The 19,934-nt window shown below is 45.4% G+C and overlaps 1 protein-coding gene across 11 annotated transcripts in view; it reads right to left on the reverse strand.

Moving 5' to 3' along the window:
- Positions 1-1,616: 1,616 nt before the first annotated feature.
- The window catches only part of LOC110515988 (janus kinase and microtubule-interacting protein 3), a 107,067-nt gene continuing 88,749 nt past the window's right edge, over positions 1,617-19,934 (reverse strand). For 3 of the 11 annotated variants that reach the window (XM_090217762.1, XM_090217769.1, XM_090217767.1), the window contains 14 exons: positions 19,451-19,639; positions 17,902-18,030; positions 13,760-13,843; positions 13,570-13,632; positions 13,360-13,458; positions 12,887-12,985; positions 10,478-10,531; positions 8,840-8,905; positions 8,591-8,659; positions 8,078-8,155; positions 6,914-7,117; positions 3,014-3,079; positions 2,764-2,836; positions 1,617-2,657 (listed from right to left, as the gene is read on the reverse strand). In XM_090217762.1, coding sequence (XP_090073888.1) covers positions 2,786-2,836; positions 3,014-3,079; positions 6,914-7,117; positions 8,078-8,155; positions 8,591-8,659; positions 8,840-8,905; positions 10,478-10,531; positions 12,887-12,985; positions 13,360-13,458; positions 13,570-13,632; positions 13,760-13,843; positions 17,902-18,030; positions 19,451-19,639 — 1,251 coding nt within the window. In that variant the 3' untranslated portion in view covers positions 1,617-2,657; positions 2,764-2,785. Of the gene's footprint in view, positions 2,658-2,763; positions 2,837-3,013; positions 3,080-6,913; positions 7,118-8,077; positions 8,156-8,590; positions 8,660-8,839; positions 8,906-10,471; positions 10,532-12,886; positions 12,986-13,359; positions 13,459-13,569; positions 13,633-13,759; positions 13,844-17,901; positions 18,031-19,450; positions 19,640-19,934 lie in introns of all 11 variants that reach the window. The other 8 variants (XM_090217768.1, XM_090217766.1, XM_090217761.1 and 5 more) reach the window with 4 other exon arrangements.

The following is a 19,934-nucleotide window of genomic DNA, read 5'->3' on the forward strand; positions in this document are numbered from 1 at the left end:
AACTAACCAAGGTCCCCTATCTAAAACAAACACACCCTCTCCATCAGGACATAACAGAACTAACCAAGGTCCCCTATCTAAAACAAACACACCCTCTCCATCAGGACATAACATAACTAACCAAGGTCCCCTATCTAAAACAAACACACCCTCTCCATCAGGACATAACAGAACTAACCAAGGTCCCCTATCTAAAACAAACACACCTTCTCCATCAGGACATAACATAACTAACCAAGGTCCCCTATCTAAAACAAACACACCCTCTCCATCAGGACATAACAGAACTAACCCACCCTCTCCATCAGGACATAACAGAACTAACCAAGGTCCCCTATCTAAAACAAACACACCCTCTCCATCAGGACATAACAGAACTAACCAAGGTCCCGTATCTAAAACAAACACACCTTCTCCATCAGGACATAACAGAACTAACCCACCCTCTCCATCAGGACATAACATAACTAACCAAGGTCCCCTATCTAAAACAAACACACCCTCTCCATCAGGACATAACAGAACTAACCCACCCTCTCCATCAGGACATAACAGAACTAACCAAGGTCCCCTATCTAAAACAAACACACCCTCTCCATCAGGACATAACAGAACTAACCAAGGTCCCGTATCTAAAACAAACACACCTTCTCCATCAGGACATAACAGAACTAACCAAGGTCCCCTATCTAAAACAAACACACCCTCTCCATCAGGACATAACAGAACTAACCCACCCTCTCCATCAGGACATAACAGAACTAACCAAGGCCCCCTATCTAAAACAAACACACCCTCTCCATCAGGACATAACAGAACTAACCAAGGTCCCGTATCTAAAACAAACACACCTTCTCCATCAGGACAGAACAGAACTAACCAAGGTCCCCTATCTAAAACAAACACACCCTCTCCATCAGGACATAACAGAACTAACCAAGGTCCCCTATCTAAAACAAACACACCCTCTCCATCAGGACATAACAGAACTAACCAAGGTCCCCTATCTAAAACAAACACACCCTCTCCATCAGGACATAACATAACTAACCAAGGTCCCGTATCTAAAACAAATACACCTTCTCCATCAGGACATAACAGAACTAACCCACCCTCTCCATCAGGACATAACAGAACTAACCCACCCTCTGCATCAGGACATAACAGAACTAACCCACCCTCTCCATCAGGACATAACAGAACTAACCCACCCTCTCCATCAGGACATAACAGAACTAACCAAGATCCCCATCTGAAACAAACACACCCTCTCCATCAGGACATAACAGAACTAACCCACCCTCTCCATCAGGACATAACAGAACTAACCAAGATCCCCATCTGAAACAAACACACCCTCTCCATCAGGACATAACAGAACTAACCTACCCTCTCCATCAGGACATAACAGAACTAACCCACCCTCTGCATCAGGACATAACAGAACTAACCCACCCTCTCCATCAGGACATAACAGAACTAACCAAGATCCCCATCTGAAACAAACCCACTCTCTCCCAAGCACCAAGGGGGAAGATCAGATTTACATAAATCTGATCAAATGAAAAATTCTAAAATCATTGAAAGGTCCTTCATTCTTCATCAACAAAAAAATTATATCTAAATTAGCATTTTATTTATTCCTCTTTTGAGAAATGTATTTTAAAATCTTTGCCTTTTTTCATACATTCAAAAATACATGATGTCTAATAATACCAACAGTTTGGCTTCTGGTTTCATTTCAAACACTGAGATTCTGAGGAGTTAATGAGTCCCACAGCATGTCTGGACTAGACAGGGGAAGGGCTGAGGCCATAGAGATAGATAGAGGGCACACTGGCCACAAAGCCAGTTTTAAGTATGGGCAGCATCGCTGAAGGCTTTCACCATTTTAAAGTTCGGGGATGGGCTCTCTTTCTGTGACTAGCTCCCTGTGAGTGTAATAACAGCGTGGTCAGATAGTGTAAACAGTGGTATGGTGTCCATTTTAGGAAATGCCCAGCTTCAGTGGAGTGTGTGTGAATGTTAAGAGCTGAGGTAAAAATGTCTCAGTTCACCGTCGTTTAACATAACCCAACACCTAGTGACCTCGTCAAGAGGTTTTGGATCTCTTGGCTAAAGTGTTGGGTTGAACAGAAAAGATCCAGGTTCAAGCCCCGAGCAGGAGTACCGCCTGACTTCACTACAGTTCGTTTTTCAATCAATCAATCAAACTCTTCTTCTTCTTCTTCTTCATGCTTCCAAAGGGAAGCGACCAGAGCACCACCTGCTCAGCAGGGAAAAGAAGACACAAAACACTCCCCTTTATTAAGAGTTCTTCAATTCCACTGAAGTCTTCATCCATAGAGAGGAACTCTTCCATAGGGTGTTCCATCGAGACGTCATCATCATCATCATCACTAACGAGGGACAGCAGTCAGGTTTAAAAAGGTTACTGAAGTAAAAAATAAAAAAAAACGTTTTTTTTGTCCTTTAAAAAAAAACGAAAAAAAAAACATGGTGATAGAATTCTATCTAAAGTCAGTGTTGCAGCATAGTTGACTTGTTTCTCGTGTGAAGAAGTCTCCGAAAAGACTTTCAGGACACTGGGAGCCATCTTGGATTCCAAATCCTGTCCTCTTGAACACAATGTACAAGACAATCTGGAAACCTGTGAACTGAAAGGAAAATATGATATCATGCACAGTATATAGCCTAATTTATTATTAGAATAGCGAAATAAAACAGACATTTAGATGTGTTTTTTTTTTGTAAAATACATACTTGCTCTGGCTTCCCTGGAGAACTATGACCAAAGAATGAAGGCTAAAGAAAAAAACAAAAATAAAAATAAAAACTGAACGAATTGAAAAGAAGAGAATGGAGAGAAAGTAGTCATTTTTTTTTGCCAGACAGAGGAAAAAAAACTGCAATTTGTAGCATTTAAACTCCAAGTCAGATTCCATCTAAATAAATTTGAACGATACAACACAGTGTCGCTGGCTTCAAAAGGGACCATTTGACCCGGATGTACCTTTTCTTCTAGTTCCTTTATCTGTCTTTTCTGAGCTGCTATCCATTCCTCCAGCTCTTTGATTCTCTGGACATGAAAAACAGGAGGAACAATAAGGTGGAGAACAAGTCAAATCAGATCAGAGAAATGTTTAACATTGCTATACTGTAGCCGAGGAAGGAGAATCTGCCTGGGGAATGGACTGTAGGGTAGCTGAGGAAGGAGAATCTCCCTGGGGAATGGACTGTAGGGTAGCTGAGGAAGGAGAATCTCCCTAGGGTATGGACTGTATGGTAGCTGAGGAAGGAGAATCTCCCTGGGGGATGGACTGTAGGGTAGCTGAGGAAGGAGAATCTCCCTGGGGAATGGACTGTAGGGTAGTTGAGGAAGGAGAATCTCCCTGGGGGATGGACTGTAGGGTAGTTGAGGAAGGAGAATCTCCCTGGGGGATGGACTGTAGGGTAGTTGAGGAAGGAGAATCTCCCTGGGGGATGGACTGTAGGGTAGCTGAGGAAGGAGAATCTCAGCGGGGAATGTTCTGTAGGGTAGCTGAGGAAGGAGAATCTCCCTGGGGTATGGACTGTAGGGTAGCTGAGGAAGAAGAATCTCCCTGGGGAATGGACTGTAGGGTAGCTGAGGAAGGAGAATCTCCCTGGGGAATGGACTGTAGGGTAGCTGAGGAAGGAGAATCTCCCTGGGGAATGTTCTGTAGGGTAGCTGAGGAAGGAGAATCTCCCTGGGGAATGTGCTGTAGGGTAGCTGAGGAAGGAGAATCTCCCTGGGGAATGTTCTGTAGGGTAGCTGAGGAAGGAGAATATCCCTGGGGTATGGACTGTAGGGTAGCTGAGGAAGGAGAATCTCCCTGGGGAATGGACTGTAGGGTAGCTGAGGAAGAAGAATCTCCCTGGGGAATGTTCTGTAGGGTAGCTGAGGAAGAAGAATCTCCCTGGGGAATGTTCTGTAGGGTAGCTGAGGAAGGAGAATCTCCCTGGGGAATGGACTGTAGGGTAGCTGAGGAAGGAGAATCTCCCTGGGGAATGGACAGTAGGGTAGTTGAGGAAGGAGAATCTCCCTGGGGGATGGACTGTAGGGTAGCTGAGGAAGGAGAATCTCCCTGGGGAATGGACTGTAGGGTAGCTGAGGAAGGAAAATCTCCCTGGGGAATGGACTGTAGGGTAGCTGAGGAAGGAGAATCTCCCTGGGGGATGGACTGTAGGGTAGCTGAGGAAGAAGAATCTCCCTGGGGAATGTGCTGTAGGGTAGCTGAGGAAGAAGAATCTCCCTGGGGTATGTACTGTAGGGTAGCTGAGGAAGGAGAATCTCCCTGGGGTATGTACTGTAGGGTAGCTGAGGAAGGAGAATCTCCCTGTGGAATGGACTGTAGGGTAGCTGAGGAAGGAGAATCTCCCTGGGGAATGTTCTGTAGGGTAGCTGAGGAAGGAGAATCTCCCTGGGGAATGTTCTGTAGGGTAGCTGAGGAAGGAGAATCTCCCTGGGGAATGTTCTGTAGGGTAGCTGAGGAAGAAGAATCTCCCTGTGGAATGTTCTGTAGGGTAGCTGAGGAAGGAGAATCTCCCTGGGGAATGTTCTGTAGGGTAGCTGAGGAAGAAGAATCTCCCTGGGGAATGGACTGTAGGGTAGCTGAGGAAGAAGAATCTCCCTGGGGAATGGACTGTAGGGTAGCTGAGGAAGAAGAATCTCCCTGGGGAATGTTCTGTAGGGTAGCTGAGGAAGAAGAATCTCCCTGGGGAATGTTCTGTAGGGTAGCTGAGGAAGAAGAATCTCCCTGTGGAATGGACTGTAGGGTAGCTGAGGAAGGAGAATCTCCCTGGGGAATGTTCTTTAGGGTAGCTGAGGAAGGAGAATCTCCCTGGGGAATGGACTGTAGGGTAGCTGAGGAAGGAGAATCTCCCTGGGGAATGGACTGTAGGGTAGCTGAGGAAGGAGAATCTCCCTGGGGAATGGACTGTAGGGTAGCTGAGGAAGGAGAATCTCCCTGGGGAATGGACTGTAGGGTAGCTGAGGAAGGAGAATCTCCCTGGGGAATGGACTGTAGGGTAGCTGAGGAAGGAGAATCTCCTGGGGAATGGACTGTAGGGTAGCTGAGGAAGGAGAATCTCCCTGGGGAATGGACTGTAGGGTAGCTGAGGAAGGAGAATCTCCTGGGGAATAAGACCCACGAGTAATGGTCCTTTCTCTCACCTCCTTTAGACAGGTAGGTGTTATACTGCAGATAGGCACAATAACAATATTGTCCCTGTTCTGACTGGTATTAAATAGACTCAGTGATAGCTGTCTCTTCTCTCACGTGCTGTGTGTTGTACCAGCTCCATCCTCTACCAGCTTCATCCTCTATCAGTACCAGCTCCATTCTCTACCAGCTCCATCCTCTACCAGTACCATCCTCTATCAGTACCAGCTCCATCCTCTACCAGCTCCATCCTCTACCAGCTCCATCCTCTACCAGCTCCATCCTCTACCAGTACCATCCCCTATCAGTACCAGCTCCATCCTCTACCAGCTCCATCCTCTTCCAGCTCCATCCTCTTCCAGCTCCAGCTCCATCCTCTACCAGTACCATCCTCTATCTGTACCAGCTCCATCCTCTACCAGCTCCATCCTCTACCAGCTCCATCCTCTTCCAGCTCCATCCTCTTCCAGCTCCAGCTCCATCCTCTACCAGTACCATCCTCTATCTGTACCAGCTCCATCCTCTACCAGCTCCATCCTCTACCAGTACCATCCTCTATCAGTACCAGTACCATCCTCTACCAGTACCATCCTCTATCAGTACCAGTACCATCCTCTATCAGTACCAGCTCCATCCTCTACCAGCTCCATCCTCTACCAGCTCCATCCTCTACCAGCTCCATTCTTTACCAGCTCCATCCTCTACCAGCTCCATCCTCTACCAGCTCCATCCTCTACCAGCTCCAGCTCCATCCTCTACCAGCACCAGCTCCATCCTCTACCAGCTCCATTCTCTACTAGCTCCATCCTCTATCAGTACCAGCTCCATCCTCTACCAGCTCCATCCTCTACCAGTACCAGCTCCATCCTCTACCAGCTCCATCCGCTATCAGCTCCATCCTCTATCAGTACCAGCTCCATCCTCTACCAGCTCCATTCTTTACCAGCTCCATCCTCTACCAGCTCCATCCTCTACCAGCTCCATCATCTACCAGTACCAGCTCCATTCTCTACGAGCTCCATCCTCTACCAGCTCCATTCTCTACCTGCTTCGTCCTCTACCAGCTCCATCCTCTACCAGCTCCATCCTCTACCAGCTCCATCCTCTACCAGCTCCATCCTCTACCAGTACCAGCTCCATCCTCTACCAGTACCAGCTCCATTCTCTACGAGCTCCATCCTCTACCAGTACCAGCTCCATCCTCTACCAACTCCATTCTCTACCTGCTTCGTCCTCTACCAGCTCGATCCTCTACCAGCTCCATTCTCTACCATCTCCATCCTCTACCAGCTCCAGCCTCTACCAGCTCCAGCCTCTACCAGTACCAGCTCCATTCTCTACCAGCTCCATCCTCTACCAGCTCCATCCTCTACCAGCTCCATCCTCTACCAGCTCCATCCTCTACCAGCTCCATCCTCTACCAGCTCCATCCTCTATCAGTACCAGCTCCATCCTCTATCAGTACCAGCTCCATCCTCTACCAGCTCCATCCTCTACCAGTACCAGCTCCATTCTCTACGAGCTCCATCCTCTACCAGTACCAGCTCCATCCTCTACCAGCTCCATTCTCTACCTGCTTCGTCCTCTACCAGCTCCATCCTCTACCAGCTCCATCCTCTACCAGCTCCATCCTCTACCAGCTCCATCCTCATCCAGCTCCATCCTCTACCAGTACCAGCTCCATCATCTACCAGTACCAGCTCCATCCTCTCCCAGCTCCATCCTCTCACCTGCTGTGAGTGCTGTAGCATGTCCATTCTCTCCCTGAGGATCTGTGAGTCCCTCTCTCTGAGCTCCATCATGACCCCTCTCTTCCACTGCTCCACCGCCCGACGCAGTGTCTCCCTCTCGTCGTCCGACAGCATCTCTGACATCTTGGCCCCCGCATCCTGTTGCAGGGTATCAAACAGCATTGCCTCTAGCTCCAAGATCCTCTGGAGGGAGGGAGGGAGGGAGGGAGGGAGGGAGGGAGGGAGGGAGGGAGGGAGGGAGGGAGGGAGGGAGGGAGGGAGGGAGGGAGAGAAAGAAGGAGAGTGGCAAGGTCATTGGTGTTACACCTAACGACCACAAGAGGGCAGAGCTGCAGCTAGTCAGTGGGTGGACAATGTGATCCACTGGCTCAATGTTTTCCATAAAAACTTATACACTGAGTATATAAAACATTAAGAACACCTGCTCTTTCCATGACACAGACTGACCAGGTGAATCCAGGTGAAACCTATGATCCCTTATTGATGTCACTTGTTAAATCCACTTCAATCAGTGTAGATGAAGGGGAGGAGACGGGTTAAACAAGGATTTAAGCCTTGAGACAATTGAGACATGGATTATGTATGTGTGCCATACACAATCCATGTCTCAATTGATTTAACCTGTTGAGGAGACAAGAGATTTAAGTGCCTTTGAACGGGGTATGGTAGTAGGTGCCAGGCGCACCGATTTGAGTCAAGAACTACAATGCTGCTGGGTTTTTCATGTGTATCAAGAATGGTCCACCGACCCAAAGGACATCTAGCCAACTAGCCAACTATGGGAAGCATTGGGCCAGCATCCCTGGGGAAGGCTTCTGACACCTTGCCCCGATGAACCGAGTCTGTCATGAGGACAAAAAGGGGGATGCAACTCAATATTAGGAAGGTGTTCTTAATGTTTTGTGCACTCATTGTATATTTTCACTTTAGTCATTTAGCAGATATCAATCAAATGTATTTATAAAGCCCTTCTTACATCAGCTGATGTCACAAAGTGCTGTACAGGAACCCAGCCTAAAACCCCCCAAACAGGAAGCAATGCAGGTGTAGAAGCACGGATGTTCTTATCCAGAGCGCGATTGTTAGTTTTACAAAGGCAAGTTTTTTTCCCTGGAACATTTGGGTCCATTTGAAATGTCTCACCTTGTGAGCCTGAGCCATGGACTGTTTCCTGTAGTCCAACTCCTCATCCAGATAGCCTTTCTGTTTACTGAACACATGCTGCAAATAACACACAACACAACAACCTGATCATCCCAGCCAACTCCAACTGAAGATTCATACAAAATCATTCATTAATTCATTCATTCATTCATTCGTTTGTTTGTTTGTTAATTCATTCATTAATTCATTTATTTATTCATTCATTTGTTTGTTTGTTTATTCATTCATTCATTAATTTCTTTAATTCATATTTTTTTTAAAATTCATTTATTCATTTGATAATTCATTATTTCCTTCATTCATTCATTTGTTAATTCATTCATTCATATAAGATGTCTGTTAAATACTGTAGGTCGGGCTACAATATATTGCCAGTTGCCAATGCACTTTTAAGCATATAACACGTTCTTCCGCATCAGCAACATATTAAACAACTTGAGCAACATGCTAAATGAGAAGGGTTAAAAAATAAAATATAGATCAGCCATTTACCTTCTCACTTTCAATGTCCATCCTTTTCTGTGCTAAAGCTGTTTTGGTGACCTCTATATTCTCAAGCCACTGAAAGGAGAAGATAATAAACTGGGATATTCAGCTGGGAATAAAAACATTATTTTATCTCATTAACTCAATGATGCAAAGCCTACTGTACGACGGGGATTCAAAGACAAGGCTGGCATTCAAACAAACAAAGATTTTAAAACAGCCTTTTGAAATGTAAGTTGTTGAGAATATAACTACCCTCTCTGCTAGCGTTAAGACGGTCCTGGCGTGAATGGCCACCACCTGCTCCTCGTTGGATAGGTTCTGGGTGGTACATGGCACATAAGGAGAACACAACACTCAGACACTCAGTATCAAGCAGACAGCAGATCCATCAACAATCAGCATCAAGCAGACATCAGATCCATCAACACTGAGACACTCAGTATCAAGCAGACAGCAGATCCATCAACAATCAGCATCAAGCAGACATCAGATCCATCAACACTGAGACACTCAGTATCAAGCAGACAGCAGATCCATCAACACTCAGCATCAAGCAGACATCAGATCCATCAACACTGAGACACTCAGTATCAAGCAGACAGCAGATCCATCAACACTCAGACACTCAGTATCAAGCAGACATCAGATCCATCAACACTCAGCATCAAGCAGACATCAGATCCATCAACACTGAGACACTCAGTATCAAGCAGACATCAGATCCATCAACACTGAGACACTCAGTATCAAGCAGACATCAGATCCATCAACACTGAGACACTCAGTATCAAGCAGACAGCAGATCCATCAACACTCAGACACTCAGTATCAAGCAGACATCAGATCCATCAACACTCAGCATCAAGCAGACATCAGATCCATCAACACTGAGACACTCAGTATCAAGCAGACATCAGATCCATCAACACTGAGACACTCAGTATCAAGCAGACATCAGATCCATCAACACTGAGACACTCAGTATCAAGCAGACAGCAGATCCATCAACACTGAGACACTCAGTATCAAGCAGACATCAGATCCATCAACACTGAGACACTCAGTATCAAGCAGACAGCAGATCCATCAACAGTCAACATCAAGCAGACATCATATCCATCAACACTGAGACACTCAGCATCAAGCAGACATCAGATCCATCAACACTGAGACACTCAGTATCAAGCAGACATCAGATCCATCAACACTGAGACACTCAGTATCAAGCAGACATCAGATCCATCAACACTGAGACACTCAGTATCAAGCAGACAGCAGATCCATCAATACTGAGACACTCAGTATCAAGCAGACATCAGATCCATCAACACTGAGACACTCAGTATCAAGCAGACAGCAGATCCATCAACACTGAGACACTCAGTATCAAGCAGACAGCAGATCCATCAACACTGAGACACTCAGCATCAAGCAGACAGCAGATCCATCAACACTGAGACACTCAGTATCAAGCAGACAGCAGATCCATCAACACTGAGACACTCAGTATCAAGCAGACAGCAGATCCATCAACACTGAGACACTCAGCATCAAGCAGACAGCAGATCCATCAACACTGAGACACTCAGTATCAAGCAGACAGCAGATCCATCAACACTGAGACACTCAGTATCAAGCAGACATCAGATCCATCAACACTGAGACACTCAGTATCAAGCAGACAGCAGATCCATCAACACTGAGACACTCAGCATCAAGCAGACAGCAGATCCATCAACACTGAGACACTCAGTATCAAGCAGAGAGCAGATCCATCAACACAGAGGAGACAGATAGACAGAGCAATGAGTCCAGTGAGGTTGGAGCGGATCCTACTGCAGGCAGACATACATGAACATACATGTAGATAGGAAATGAACATACACTTACGGCATTATCCCCCAGTATATCTAGCTTTTTCATTAGCTCTGTAATGATGATGTCCTGCCAGGGAGAAGAGACAAGAACATCAGGTTAAACTTCAAATCAACTCCTTAACACTCCCCCTAGACCAAGGGTATTCAACTCTGACCCTACGAGGACAACTACTGGTTGTCTGGTCAACCTGATCATTAATATCACCCACCTGATGTCCCAGGTCTAAATCAGTACCCGATCATTAATATCACCCCACCTGGTGTCCCAGGTCTAAATCAGGCCCTGATCATTAATATCACCCCACCTGGTGTCTCAGGTCTAAATCAGGCCCTGATCATTAATATCACCCACCTGGTGTCCCAGGTCTAAATCAGGCTCTGGTCATTAATATCACCCCACCTGGTGTCCCAGGTCTAAATCAGGCCCTGATCATAAATATCACCCCACCTGGTGTCCCAGGTCTAAATCAGTCCCTGATCATTAATATCACCCCACCTGGTGTCCCAGGTCTAAATCAGTCCCTGATCATTAATATCACCCCACCTGGTGTCCCAGGTCTAAATCAGTCCCTGATCATTAATATCACCCCACCTGGTGGCCCAGGTCTAAATCAGGCCCTGATCATTAATATCACCCATCTGGTGTCCCAGGTCTAAATCAGGCCCTGATTAGAAGGAAACAATGAAGAAATGCAGTGGAACTGGCTTTGAGGTCAAGATTTGAATTTGAGGCCCCTAGACACTCTCCTAGCCCCTAGCTCCTAGCTCCTAGCCTCTACCCCCTAGCACCTTTTATATGATATTATTATTATAGATATAGACTCAATGTGACTCCCTCTGAGTATAAAGGGAACACAAACAACACAATGTAACTCCAAGTCAATCACACTTCTTTGAAATCAAACTGGCCACTTAGGAAGCAACACTGATTGACAATAAATTTCACATGCTGTTGTGCAAATGGAATAGACAACAGGTGGAAATTATAGGCAATTAGCAAGACACCCCCAATAAAGGAGTGGTTCTGCAGGTGATAACCTCAGACCACTTCTCAGTTACTATGCTTCCTGGCTGATGTTTTGGTCACTTTTGAATGCTGGCGGTGCTTTCACTCTAGTGGTAGCATGAGACGGAGTCTACAACCCACACAAGTGGCTCAGGTAGTGCAGCTCATCCAGGATGGAACATCAATGCGAGCTGTGGCAAGAAGGTTTGCTGTGTCTGTCAGCGTAGTGTCCAGAGCATGGAGGCGCTACCAGGAGACAGGTCAGTACATCAGGAGACGTGGAGGAGGCCGTAGGAGGGCAACAACCCAGCAGCAGGACTGCTACCTCCGCCTTTGTGCAAGGAGGAGCAGGAGGAGCACTGCCAGAGCCCTGCAAAATGACCTCCAGCAGGCCACAAATGTGCATCTGTCTGCTCAAACGGTCAGAAACAGTCTCCATGAGGGTGGTATGAGGGCCTGACGTCCACAGGTGGGGGTTGTGCTTACAGCCCAACACCGTGCAGGACGTTTGGCATTTGCCAGAGAACACCAAGATTGGCAAATTCGCCACTGACACCCTGTGCTCTTCACAGATGAAAGCAGGTTCACACTGAGCACATGTGACAGACGTGACAGCCTGGAGACGCCGTGGAGAACGTTCTGCTGCCTGCAACATCCTCCAGCATGACCGGTTTGCCAGTGGGTCAGTCATGGTGTGGGGTGGCATTTCTTTGGGGGGCCATGTGCTCACCAGAGGTAGCCTGACTGCCATTAGGTACCGAGATGAGATCCTCAGACCCCTTGTGAGACCATATGCTGGTGCAGTTGGCCCTGGGTTCCTCCTAACGCAAGACAATGCTAGACCTCATGTGGCTGGAGTGTGTCAGCAGTTCCTGCAAGAGGAAGGCATTGATGCTATGGACTGGCCCGCCCGTTCCCCAGACCTGAATCCAATTGAGCACATCTGGGACATCATGTCTCGCTCCATCCACCAACGCCACGTTGCACCACAGACTGTCCAAGAGTTGGCGGATGCTTTAGTCCAGGTCTGGGAGGAGATCCCTCAGGAGACCATCCACCACCTCATCAGGAGCATGCCCAGGCGTTGTAGGGAGGTCATACAGGCACATGGAGGCCACACACACTACTGAGCCTCATTTTGACTTGTTTTTAAGGACATGACATCAAAGTTGGATCAGCCTGTAGTGTGGTTTTCCACTTTAATTTTGAGTGTGACTCCAAATCCAGACCTCCATGGGTTGATAAATTTGATTTCCATTGATAATTCTTGTGTGATTTTGTTGTCAGCACATTAAACTATGTAAAGAAAAAAGTATTTAATAAGAATATTTCATTCATTCGGATCTAGGATGTTATTTTAGTGTTCCCTTTATTTTTTTGAGCAGTGTATATATGATATTATTATTATAGACTCACTGTGACTCCCTCGGCCTCACAGTACACCTGCAGTGGACTGATGCCTTCACAGAAGTGGATGTCGTGGAAGTTGATTCCTGGAGATCTCCTCTCCCTCTCCTGGATGGTAATATATGACATTATTACTAGATGGCCCATCTTGGAGACCAGGGGCCTGTAAAACTAGCCTGCAACTCTTTCATTAGCTGAAGTATGTACGAGTACAGCTAAAACTGACAATACATTTCCAAAAACGTGAATATCATTAAGATTAAACATGTTTCTGTCCAATCGTTTACAAGGTCCAGTGAAACCTGATAGAGAATGGAGAGGATGAAGCTTGGGGGCGGCGCCCGAGAAAGAGGATGGGGCTAGGGGGCGGCGCCCGAGAAAGAGGATGGGGCTAGGGGGCGGCGCCCGAGAAAGAGGATGGAGCTAGGGGGCGGCGCCAGAGAAAGCAGTTGTTGTGAGGGGTCAAATGGCCGTGCTCTTACTTCAAGTTCAAGGATCCGGAACTCCAGGAGTTCATTTTGGTCTCTGGCGTCCTGAAATTCGTTTTTTAAACGTGACTCCTCTGTTTCCATGTGCTTGATCTGTTAAGAGACAGAAATACACCGGGGAAATGTAATCACATGTTCCCAATCACACCTGGATTACATGTGACATATCACTTCAGGTAAATATCACGGATAATAGTTTTATACCTTCTCTATAAGTTCTTGATTTCTTTGATACAGGGCTTGTTTCTCCTCGATCCACTTCATATCCTACAAACACACAGGAAATCAGTGGCAAAGAACTGTGTGTGTGTGTGTGAGTGAGTGTGAGTGTGAGTGTGAGTGTGAGTGTGTGTGTGAGTGTGTGTGTGAGTGTGTGTGTATGTAATCCAGTCACCTGTCCTTGCTGGGACAGAACACACTCCAGGTCCTGTATTCTGGTTTGGTAGAGAATAAGCTCTGCTTGCAACTGTTCTCTTGTCTGTGGAGTGAAGAGAAAAACATTCACTGGTTATATACAATGATAAAAAATGCTAGTAGAATATGTTTCTCTACCTGGTTCAGTCTCTATGGCAGCATTCTGTCTCTACCTGGTTCAGTCTCTACCTGGTTCAGTCTCTATGGCAGCATTCTGGATCTACCTGGTTCAGCCTCTACCTGGTTCAGTCTCTACCTGGTTCAGTCTCTACCTGGTTCAGTCTCTACCTGGTTCAGTCTCTACATGGTCCAGTGTTTACCTGGTTCAGTCTCTATGTCAGCATTATGTCTCTACCTGGTTCAGTCTCTATGTCAGCATTATGTCTCTACCTGGTTCTGTCTCTATGACAGCATTCTGGCTCCATGTCATCTACAAGACCCTGCTAGGTAAAGTCCCCCCTTATCTCAGCTCGCTGGTCACCATAGCATCTCCCACCTGTAGCACACGCTCCAGCAGGTATATATATCTCTCTAGTCACCCCCAAAACCAATTCTTTCTTTGGCCGCCTCTCTTTCCAGTTCTCTGCTGCCAATGACTGGAACGAACTACAAACATTTCTGAAACACTTATCTCCCTCACTAGCTTTAAGCACCAACTGTCAGAGCAGCTCACAGATTACTGCACCTGTACATAGCCCACATATAATTTAGCCCAAACAACTACCTCTTTCCCTACTGTATTTAATTAATTTATTGATTTTGCTCTTTTGCACCCCATTATTTTTATTTCTACTTTGCACATTCTCCCATTGCAAAAAAAACCATTCCAGTGTTTTACTTGCTATATTGTATTTACTTTGCCACCATGGCCTTTTTTGCCTTTACCTCCCTTATCTCACCTTATTTGCTCACATCGTATATAGACTTGTTTATACTGTATTATTGACTGTATGTTCGTTTTACTCCATGTGTAACTCTGTGTTGTTGTATGTGTCGAACTGCTTTGCTTTATCTTGGCCAGGTCGCAATTGTAAATGAGAACGTGTTCTCAACTTGCATACCTGGTTAAATAAAGGTGTTCTCAACTAGCCTACCTGCTTAAATAAAGGTGTTCTCAACTAGCCTACCTGGTTAAATAAAGGTGTTCTCAACTAGCCTACCTGGTTAAATAAAGGTGTTCTCAACTACCCTACCTGGTTAAATAAAGGTGTTCTCAACTAGCCTACCTGGTTAAATAAAGGTGTTCTCAACTAGCCTACTTGGTTAAATAAAGGTGTTCTCAACTAGCCTACCTGGTTAAATAAAGGTGTTCTCAACTAGCCTACCTGGTTAAATAAAGGTGTTCTCAACTAGCCTACCTGGTTAAAAAAAGGTGTTCTCAACTAGCCTACCTGGTTAAATACAGGTGTTCTCAACTAGCCTACCTGGTTAAATAAAGGTGTTCTCAACTAGCCTACCTGGTTAAATAAAGGTGTTCTCAACTAGTCTACCTGGTTAAATAAAGGTGTTCTCAACTGGCCTACCTGGTTAAATAAAGGTGTTCTCAACTAGCCTACCTGGTTAAATAAAGGTGTTCTCAACTGGCCTACCTGGTTAAATAAAGGTGTTCTCAACTAGCCTACCTGGTTAAATAAAGGTGTTCTCAACTGGCCTACCTGGTTAAATAAAGGTGTTCTCAACTAGCCTACCTGGTTAAATAAAGGTGTTCTCAACTAGCCTACCTGGTTAAATAAAGGTGTTCTCAACTAGCCTACCTGGTTAAATAAAGGTGTTCTCAACTAGCCTACCTGGTTAAATAAAGGTGTTCTCAACTAGCCTACCTGGTTAAATAAAGGTGTTCTCAACTGGCCTACCTGGTTAAATAAAGGTGTTCTCAACTAGCCTACCTGGTTAAATAAAGGTGTTCTCAACTAGCCTACCTGGTTAAATAAAGGTGTTCTCAACTAGCCTACCTGGTTAAATAAAGGTGTTCTCAACTAGCCTACCTGGTTAAATAAAGGTGTTCTCAACTAGCCTACCTGGTTAAATAAAGGTGTTCTCAACTAGCCTACCTGGTTAAATAAAGGTGTTCTCAACTAGCCTACCTGGTTAAATAAAGGTGTTCTCAACTAGCCTACCTGGTTAAATAAAGGTGTTCTCAACTAGCCTACCTGGTTAAATAAAGGTGTTCTCAACTAGCCTACCTGGTTAAATAAAGGTGTTCTCAACTAGCCTACCTGGTTAAATAAAGGTGTTCTCAACTAGCCTACCTGGTTAAATAAAGGTGTTCTCAACTAGCCTAGCTGGTTAAATAAAGGTGTTCTCAACTAGCCTACCTGGTTAAATACAGGTGTTCTCAACTGGCCTACCTGGTTAAATAAAGGTGTTCTCAACTAGCCTACCTGGTTAAATACAGGTGTTCTCAATTAGCCTACCTGGTTAAATACAGGTGTTCTCAACTAGCCTACCTGGTTAAATAAAGGTGTTCTCAACTAGCCTACCTGGTTAAATAAAGGTGTTCTCAACTAGCCTACCTGGTTAAATAAAGGTGTTCTCAACTAGCCTACCTGGTTAAATAAAGGTGTTCTCAACTAGCCTACCTGGTTAAATAAAGGTGTTCTCAACTACCCTACCTGGTTAAATAAAGGTGTTCTCAACTAGCCTACCTGGTTAAATACAGGTGTTCTCAACTAGCCTACCTGGTTAAATAAAGGTGTTCTCAACTACCCTACCTGGTTAAATAAAGGTGTTCTCAACTAGCCTACCTGGTTAAATAAAGGTGTTCTCAACTAGCCTACCTGGTTCAATAAAGGTGTTCTCAACTAGCCTACCTGGTTAAATAAAGGTGTTCTCAACTAGCCTACCTGGTTAAATAAAGGTGTTCTCAACTAGCCTACCTGGTTAAATAAAGGTGTTCTCAACTAGCCTACCTGGTTAAATAAAGGTGTTCTCAACTAGCCTACCTGGTTAAATAAAGGTGTTCTCAACTAGCCTAGCTGGTTAAATAAAGGTGTTCTCAACTAGCCTACCTGGTTAAATACAGGTGTTCTCAACTGGCCTACCTGGTTAAATAAAGGTGTTCTCAACTAGCCTACCTGGTTAAATACAGGTGTTCTCAACTAGCCTACCTGGTTAAATACAGGTGTTCTCAACTAGCCTACCTGGTTAAATAAAGGTGTTCTCAACTAGCCTACCTGGTTAAATAAAGGTGTTCTCAACTAGCCTACCTGGTTAAATAAAGGTGTTCTCAACTAGCCTACCTGGTTAAATAAAGGTGTTCTCAACTAGCCTACCTGGTTAAATAAAGGTGTTCTCAACTACCCTACCTGGTTAAATAAAGGTGTTCTCAACTAGCCTACCTGGTTAAATACAGGTGTTCTCAACTAGCCTACCTGGTTAAATAAAGGTGTTCTCAACTACCCTACCTGGTTAAATAAAGGTGTTCTCAACTAGCCTACCTGGTTAAATAAAGGTGTTCTCAACTAGCCTACCTGGTTCAATAAAGGTGTTCTCAACTAGCCTACCTGGTTAAATAAAGGTGTTCTCAACTAGCCTACCTGGTTAAATAAAGGTGTTCTCAACTAGCCTACCTGGTTAAATAAAGGTGTTCTCAACTAGCCTACCTGGTTAAATAAAGGTGAAATAAAAAAATAAAAAAATACAATTCAGTCTCTACCTGGTTCAGTCTCTATGGCAGCATTCAGTCTCTACCTGGTTCAGTCTCTATGGCAGCATTCTGGCTCTACCTGGTCAGTCTCTACCTGGTTCAGTCTCTACCTGGTTCAGTCTCTACCTGGTTCAGTCTCTACCTGGTTCAGTCTCTATGGCAGCATTCAGTCTCTACCTGGTTCAGTCTCTATGGCAGCATTCTGGCTCTGGTCAGTCTCTACCTGGTTCAGTCTGTAGGGCAGCATTTTAGTTTGAGACTTGCGTGCTTAACTCACATTTTCTCTCACGGACGTCAATGCATGATTTATGTGAATGTCTGGGCTGATTCAGGCCTGGGAGGAGTCCTACTTACGAAGGACAGGTGAATACGACTATAGCCCAATGCCTCCAGTGGACTTGTGGTCTGAAATACATTACTGCCCAGTGAATGAAATACACGTTTGGATAATGGCATCATGATAGAGCACCTCTTACCTTGACTTCCTTCTCTGCATCAAACGTGCCCCCCACCTGCTCCTGTAGAAGTGCATAGGCTCTCTGAAGAGCCTGGTACTCCATGGTCAACTGATGAAACCTCATCTCTGTCTCCTCCCTGATCATACCCTACAGGCAGACAGGCAGACAGAAAGACAGGTAGACAGACAGGCAGGCAAACAGAAAGACAGGTAGACAGACAGGCAGGCAAACAGAAAGACAGGTAGACAGGCAGACAGGTAGACAGATGGGCAGACAGGCAGACAGATGGGCAGACAGACAGGCAGACAGACGGGAAGACAGGCAGAAAGACAGACAGGCAGATTACAGACAGACAGGTAGACAGACGGGCAGACAGGCAGACAGACGGACAGGCAGACGGAGAGACGGGCAGACAGGTAGATGTACAGACAGACAGAAACAACAGTGAGGGTAGTCAGAGGTCGCTGTCCCTCCCCATGGTCATTATAACACAATATCAGAAACAACAGTGAGGGTAGTCAGAGGTCGCTGTCCCTCCCCATGGTCATTATAACACAATATCAGAAACAACAGTGAGGGAGGTCAGAGGTCGCTGTCCCTCCCCATGGTTATTATAACATTATAACACAATATCAGAAACAACAGTGAGGGTAGTCAGAGGTCACTGTCCCTCCCCATGGTCATTATAACACAATATCAGAAACAACATATGACAATAGAAACAGGCAATATGTCTGCTTCTCGGTAAACGTTGCGTTGCATATTTACACTTCTGTAATTGACTGCTGTATATCAAGAATGGAAACACACTTCCACATTCATTCATAGTTTAATACAAAACCAAATGTCGAAACGTCAAGCTGTCATCAGGGAGCAATCAGACGACAAAACATACATATATCTCTCTCCCTCCTCTGTCTTCATCGCTCTCTCTTTCCTCTCTCCCTCCTCTGTCTTTTTCTCTGTCTTCATCGTTCTCTCTTTCCTCTCTCCCTCCTCTGTCTTTTTCTCTGTCTTCATCGTTCTCTCTTTCCTCTCTCCCTCTCTCTTTTTCTCTGTCTTCATCGCTCTCTCTTTCCTCTCTCCCTCTCTCTTTTTCTCTGTCTTCATCGCTCTCTCTTTCCTCTCGACCCTCTCTCTTTTTCTCTGTCTTCATCGTTCTCTCTTTCCTCTCTCCCTCTCTCTTTTTCTCTGTCTTCATCGTTCTCTCTTTCCTCTCTCCCTCTCTCTGTCTTCATCGTTCTCTCTTTCCTCTCTCCCTCTCTCTTTTTCTCTGTCTTCATCGTTCTCTCTTTCCTCTCTCCCTCTCTATTTTTCTCCGTCTTCATCGTTCTCTCTTTCCTCTCTCCCTCTCTCTTTTTCTCTGTCTTCATCGTTCTCTCTTTCCTCTCTCCCTCTCTCTTTTTCTCTGTCTTCATCGTTCTCTCTTTCCTCTCTCCCTCCTCTCTTTTTCTCTGTCTTCATCGTTCTCTCTTTCCTCTCTCCCTCCTCTCTTGATCACACTCTTTCTCTCTGTCAGACTCCCCTTTAAACGCGACAAGCAAAACTGTGCGTCTCCATGTCTTACCTCCTCCAGGTCATCGTCTGGTGTGCACGGTGTCCTGTCTGTGTGGAAGGAGATGGAGGAACCGTCTGAGTCTATAGAAGCCTCTTCATCGTAACCAAAGAACGTCTCTACCACCGGTTTACACGGCCTGATGGCCTTCTTCCTCCCTATGCTGCCCTGCCGTCTGTACCTCAGCAACATATCTCTTTCCTACAACACCATTCCATAGAAGATGAAGGAAAATGTTGTTTGTCATGTGTCGAATACAACGGGCGTATTAAACAGAGCTTTCCTCATAGACACCTAATATTGAACAGTACTATCCTCAGAGACATAGCTAGATATTAAACAGTACTATCCTCAGAGACATAACTAGATATTAAACAGTACTATCCTCAGAGACATAGATAGATATTAAACAGTACTATCCTCAGAGACATAGCTAGATATTAAACAGTACTATCCTCATAGACACCTAATATTAAACAGTACTATCCTCAGAGAC

The sequence above is a fragment of the Oncorhynchus mykiss genome, chromosome 23, assembly GCF_057628025.1.
Source record: "Oncorhynchus mykiss isolate SJ-2025 chromosome 23, ASM5762802v1, whole genome shotgun sequence".
Lineage (NCBI taxonomy): Eukaryota > Metazoa > Chordata > Actinopteri > Salmoniformes > Salmonidae > Oncorhynchus > Oncorhynchus mykiss.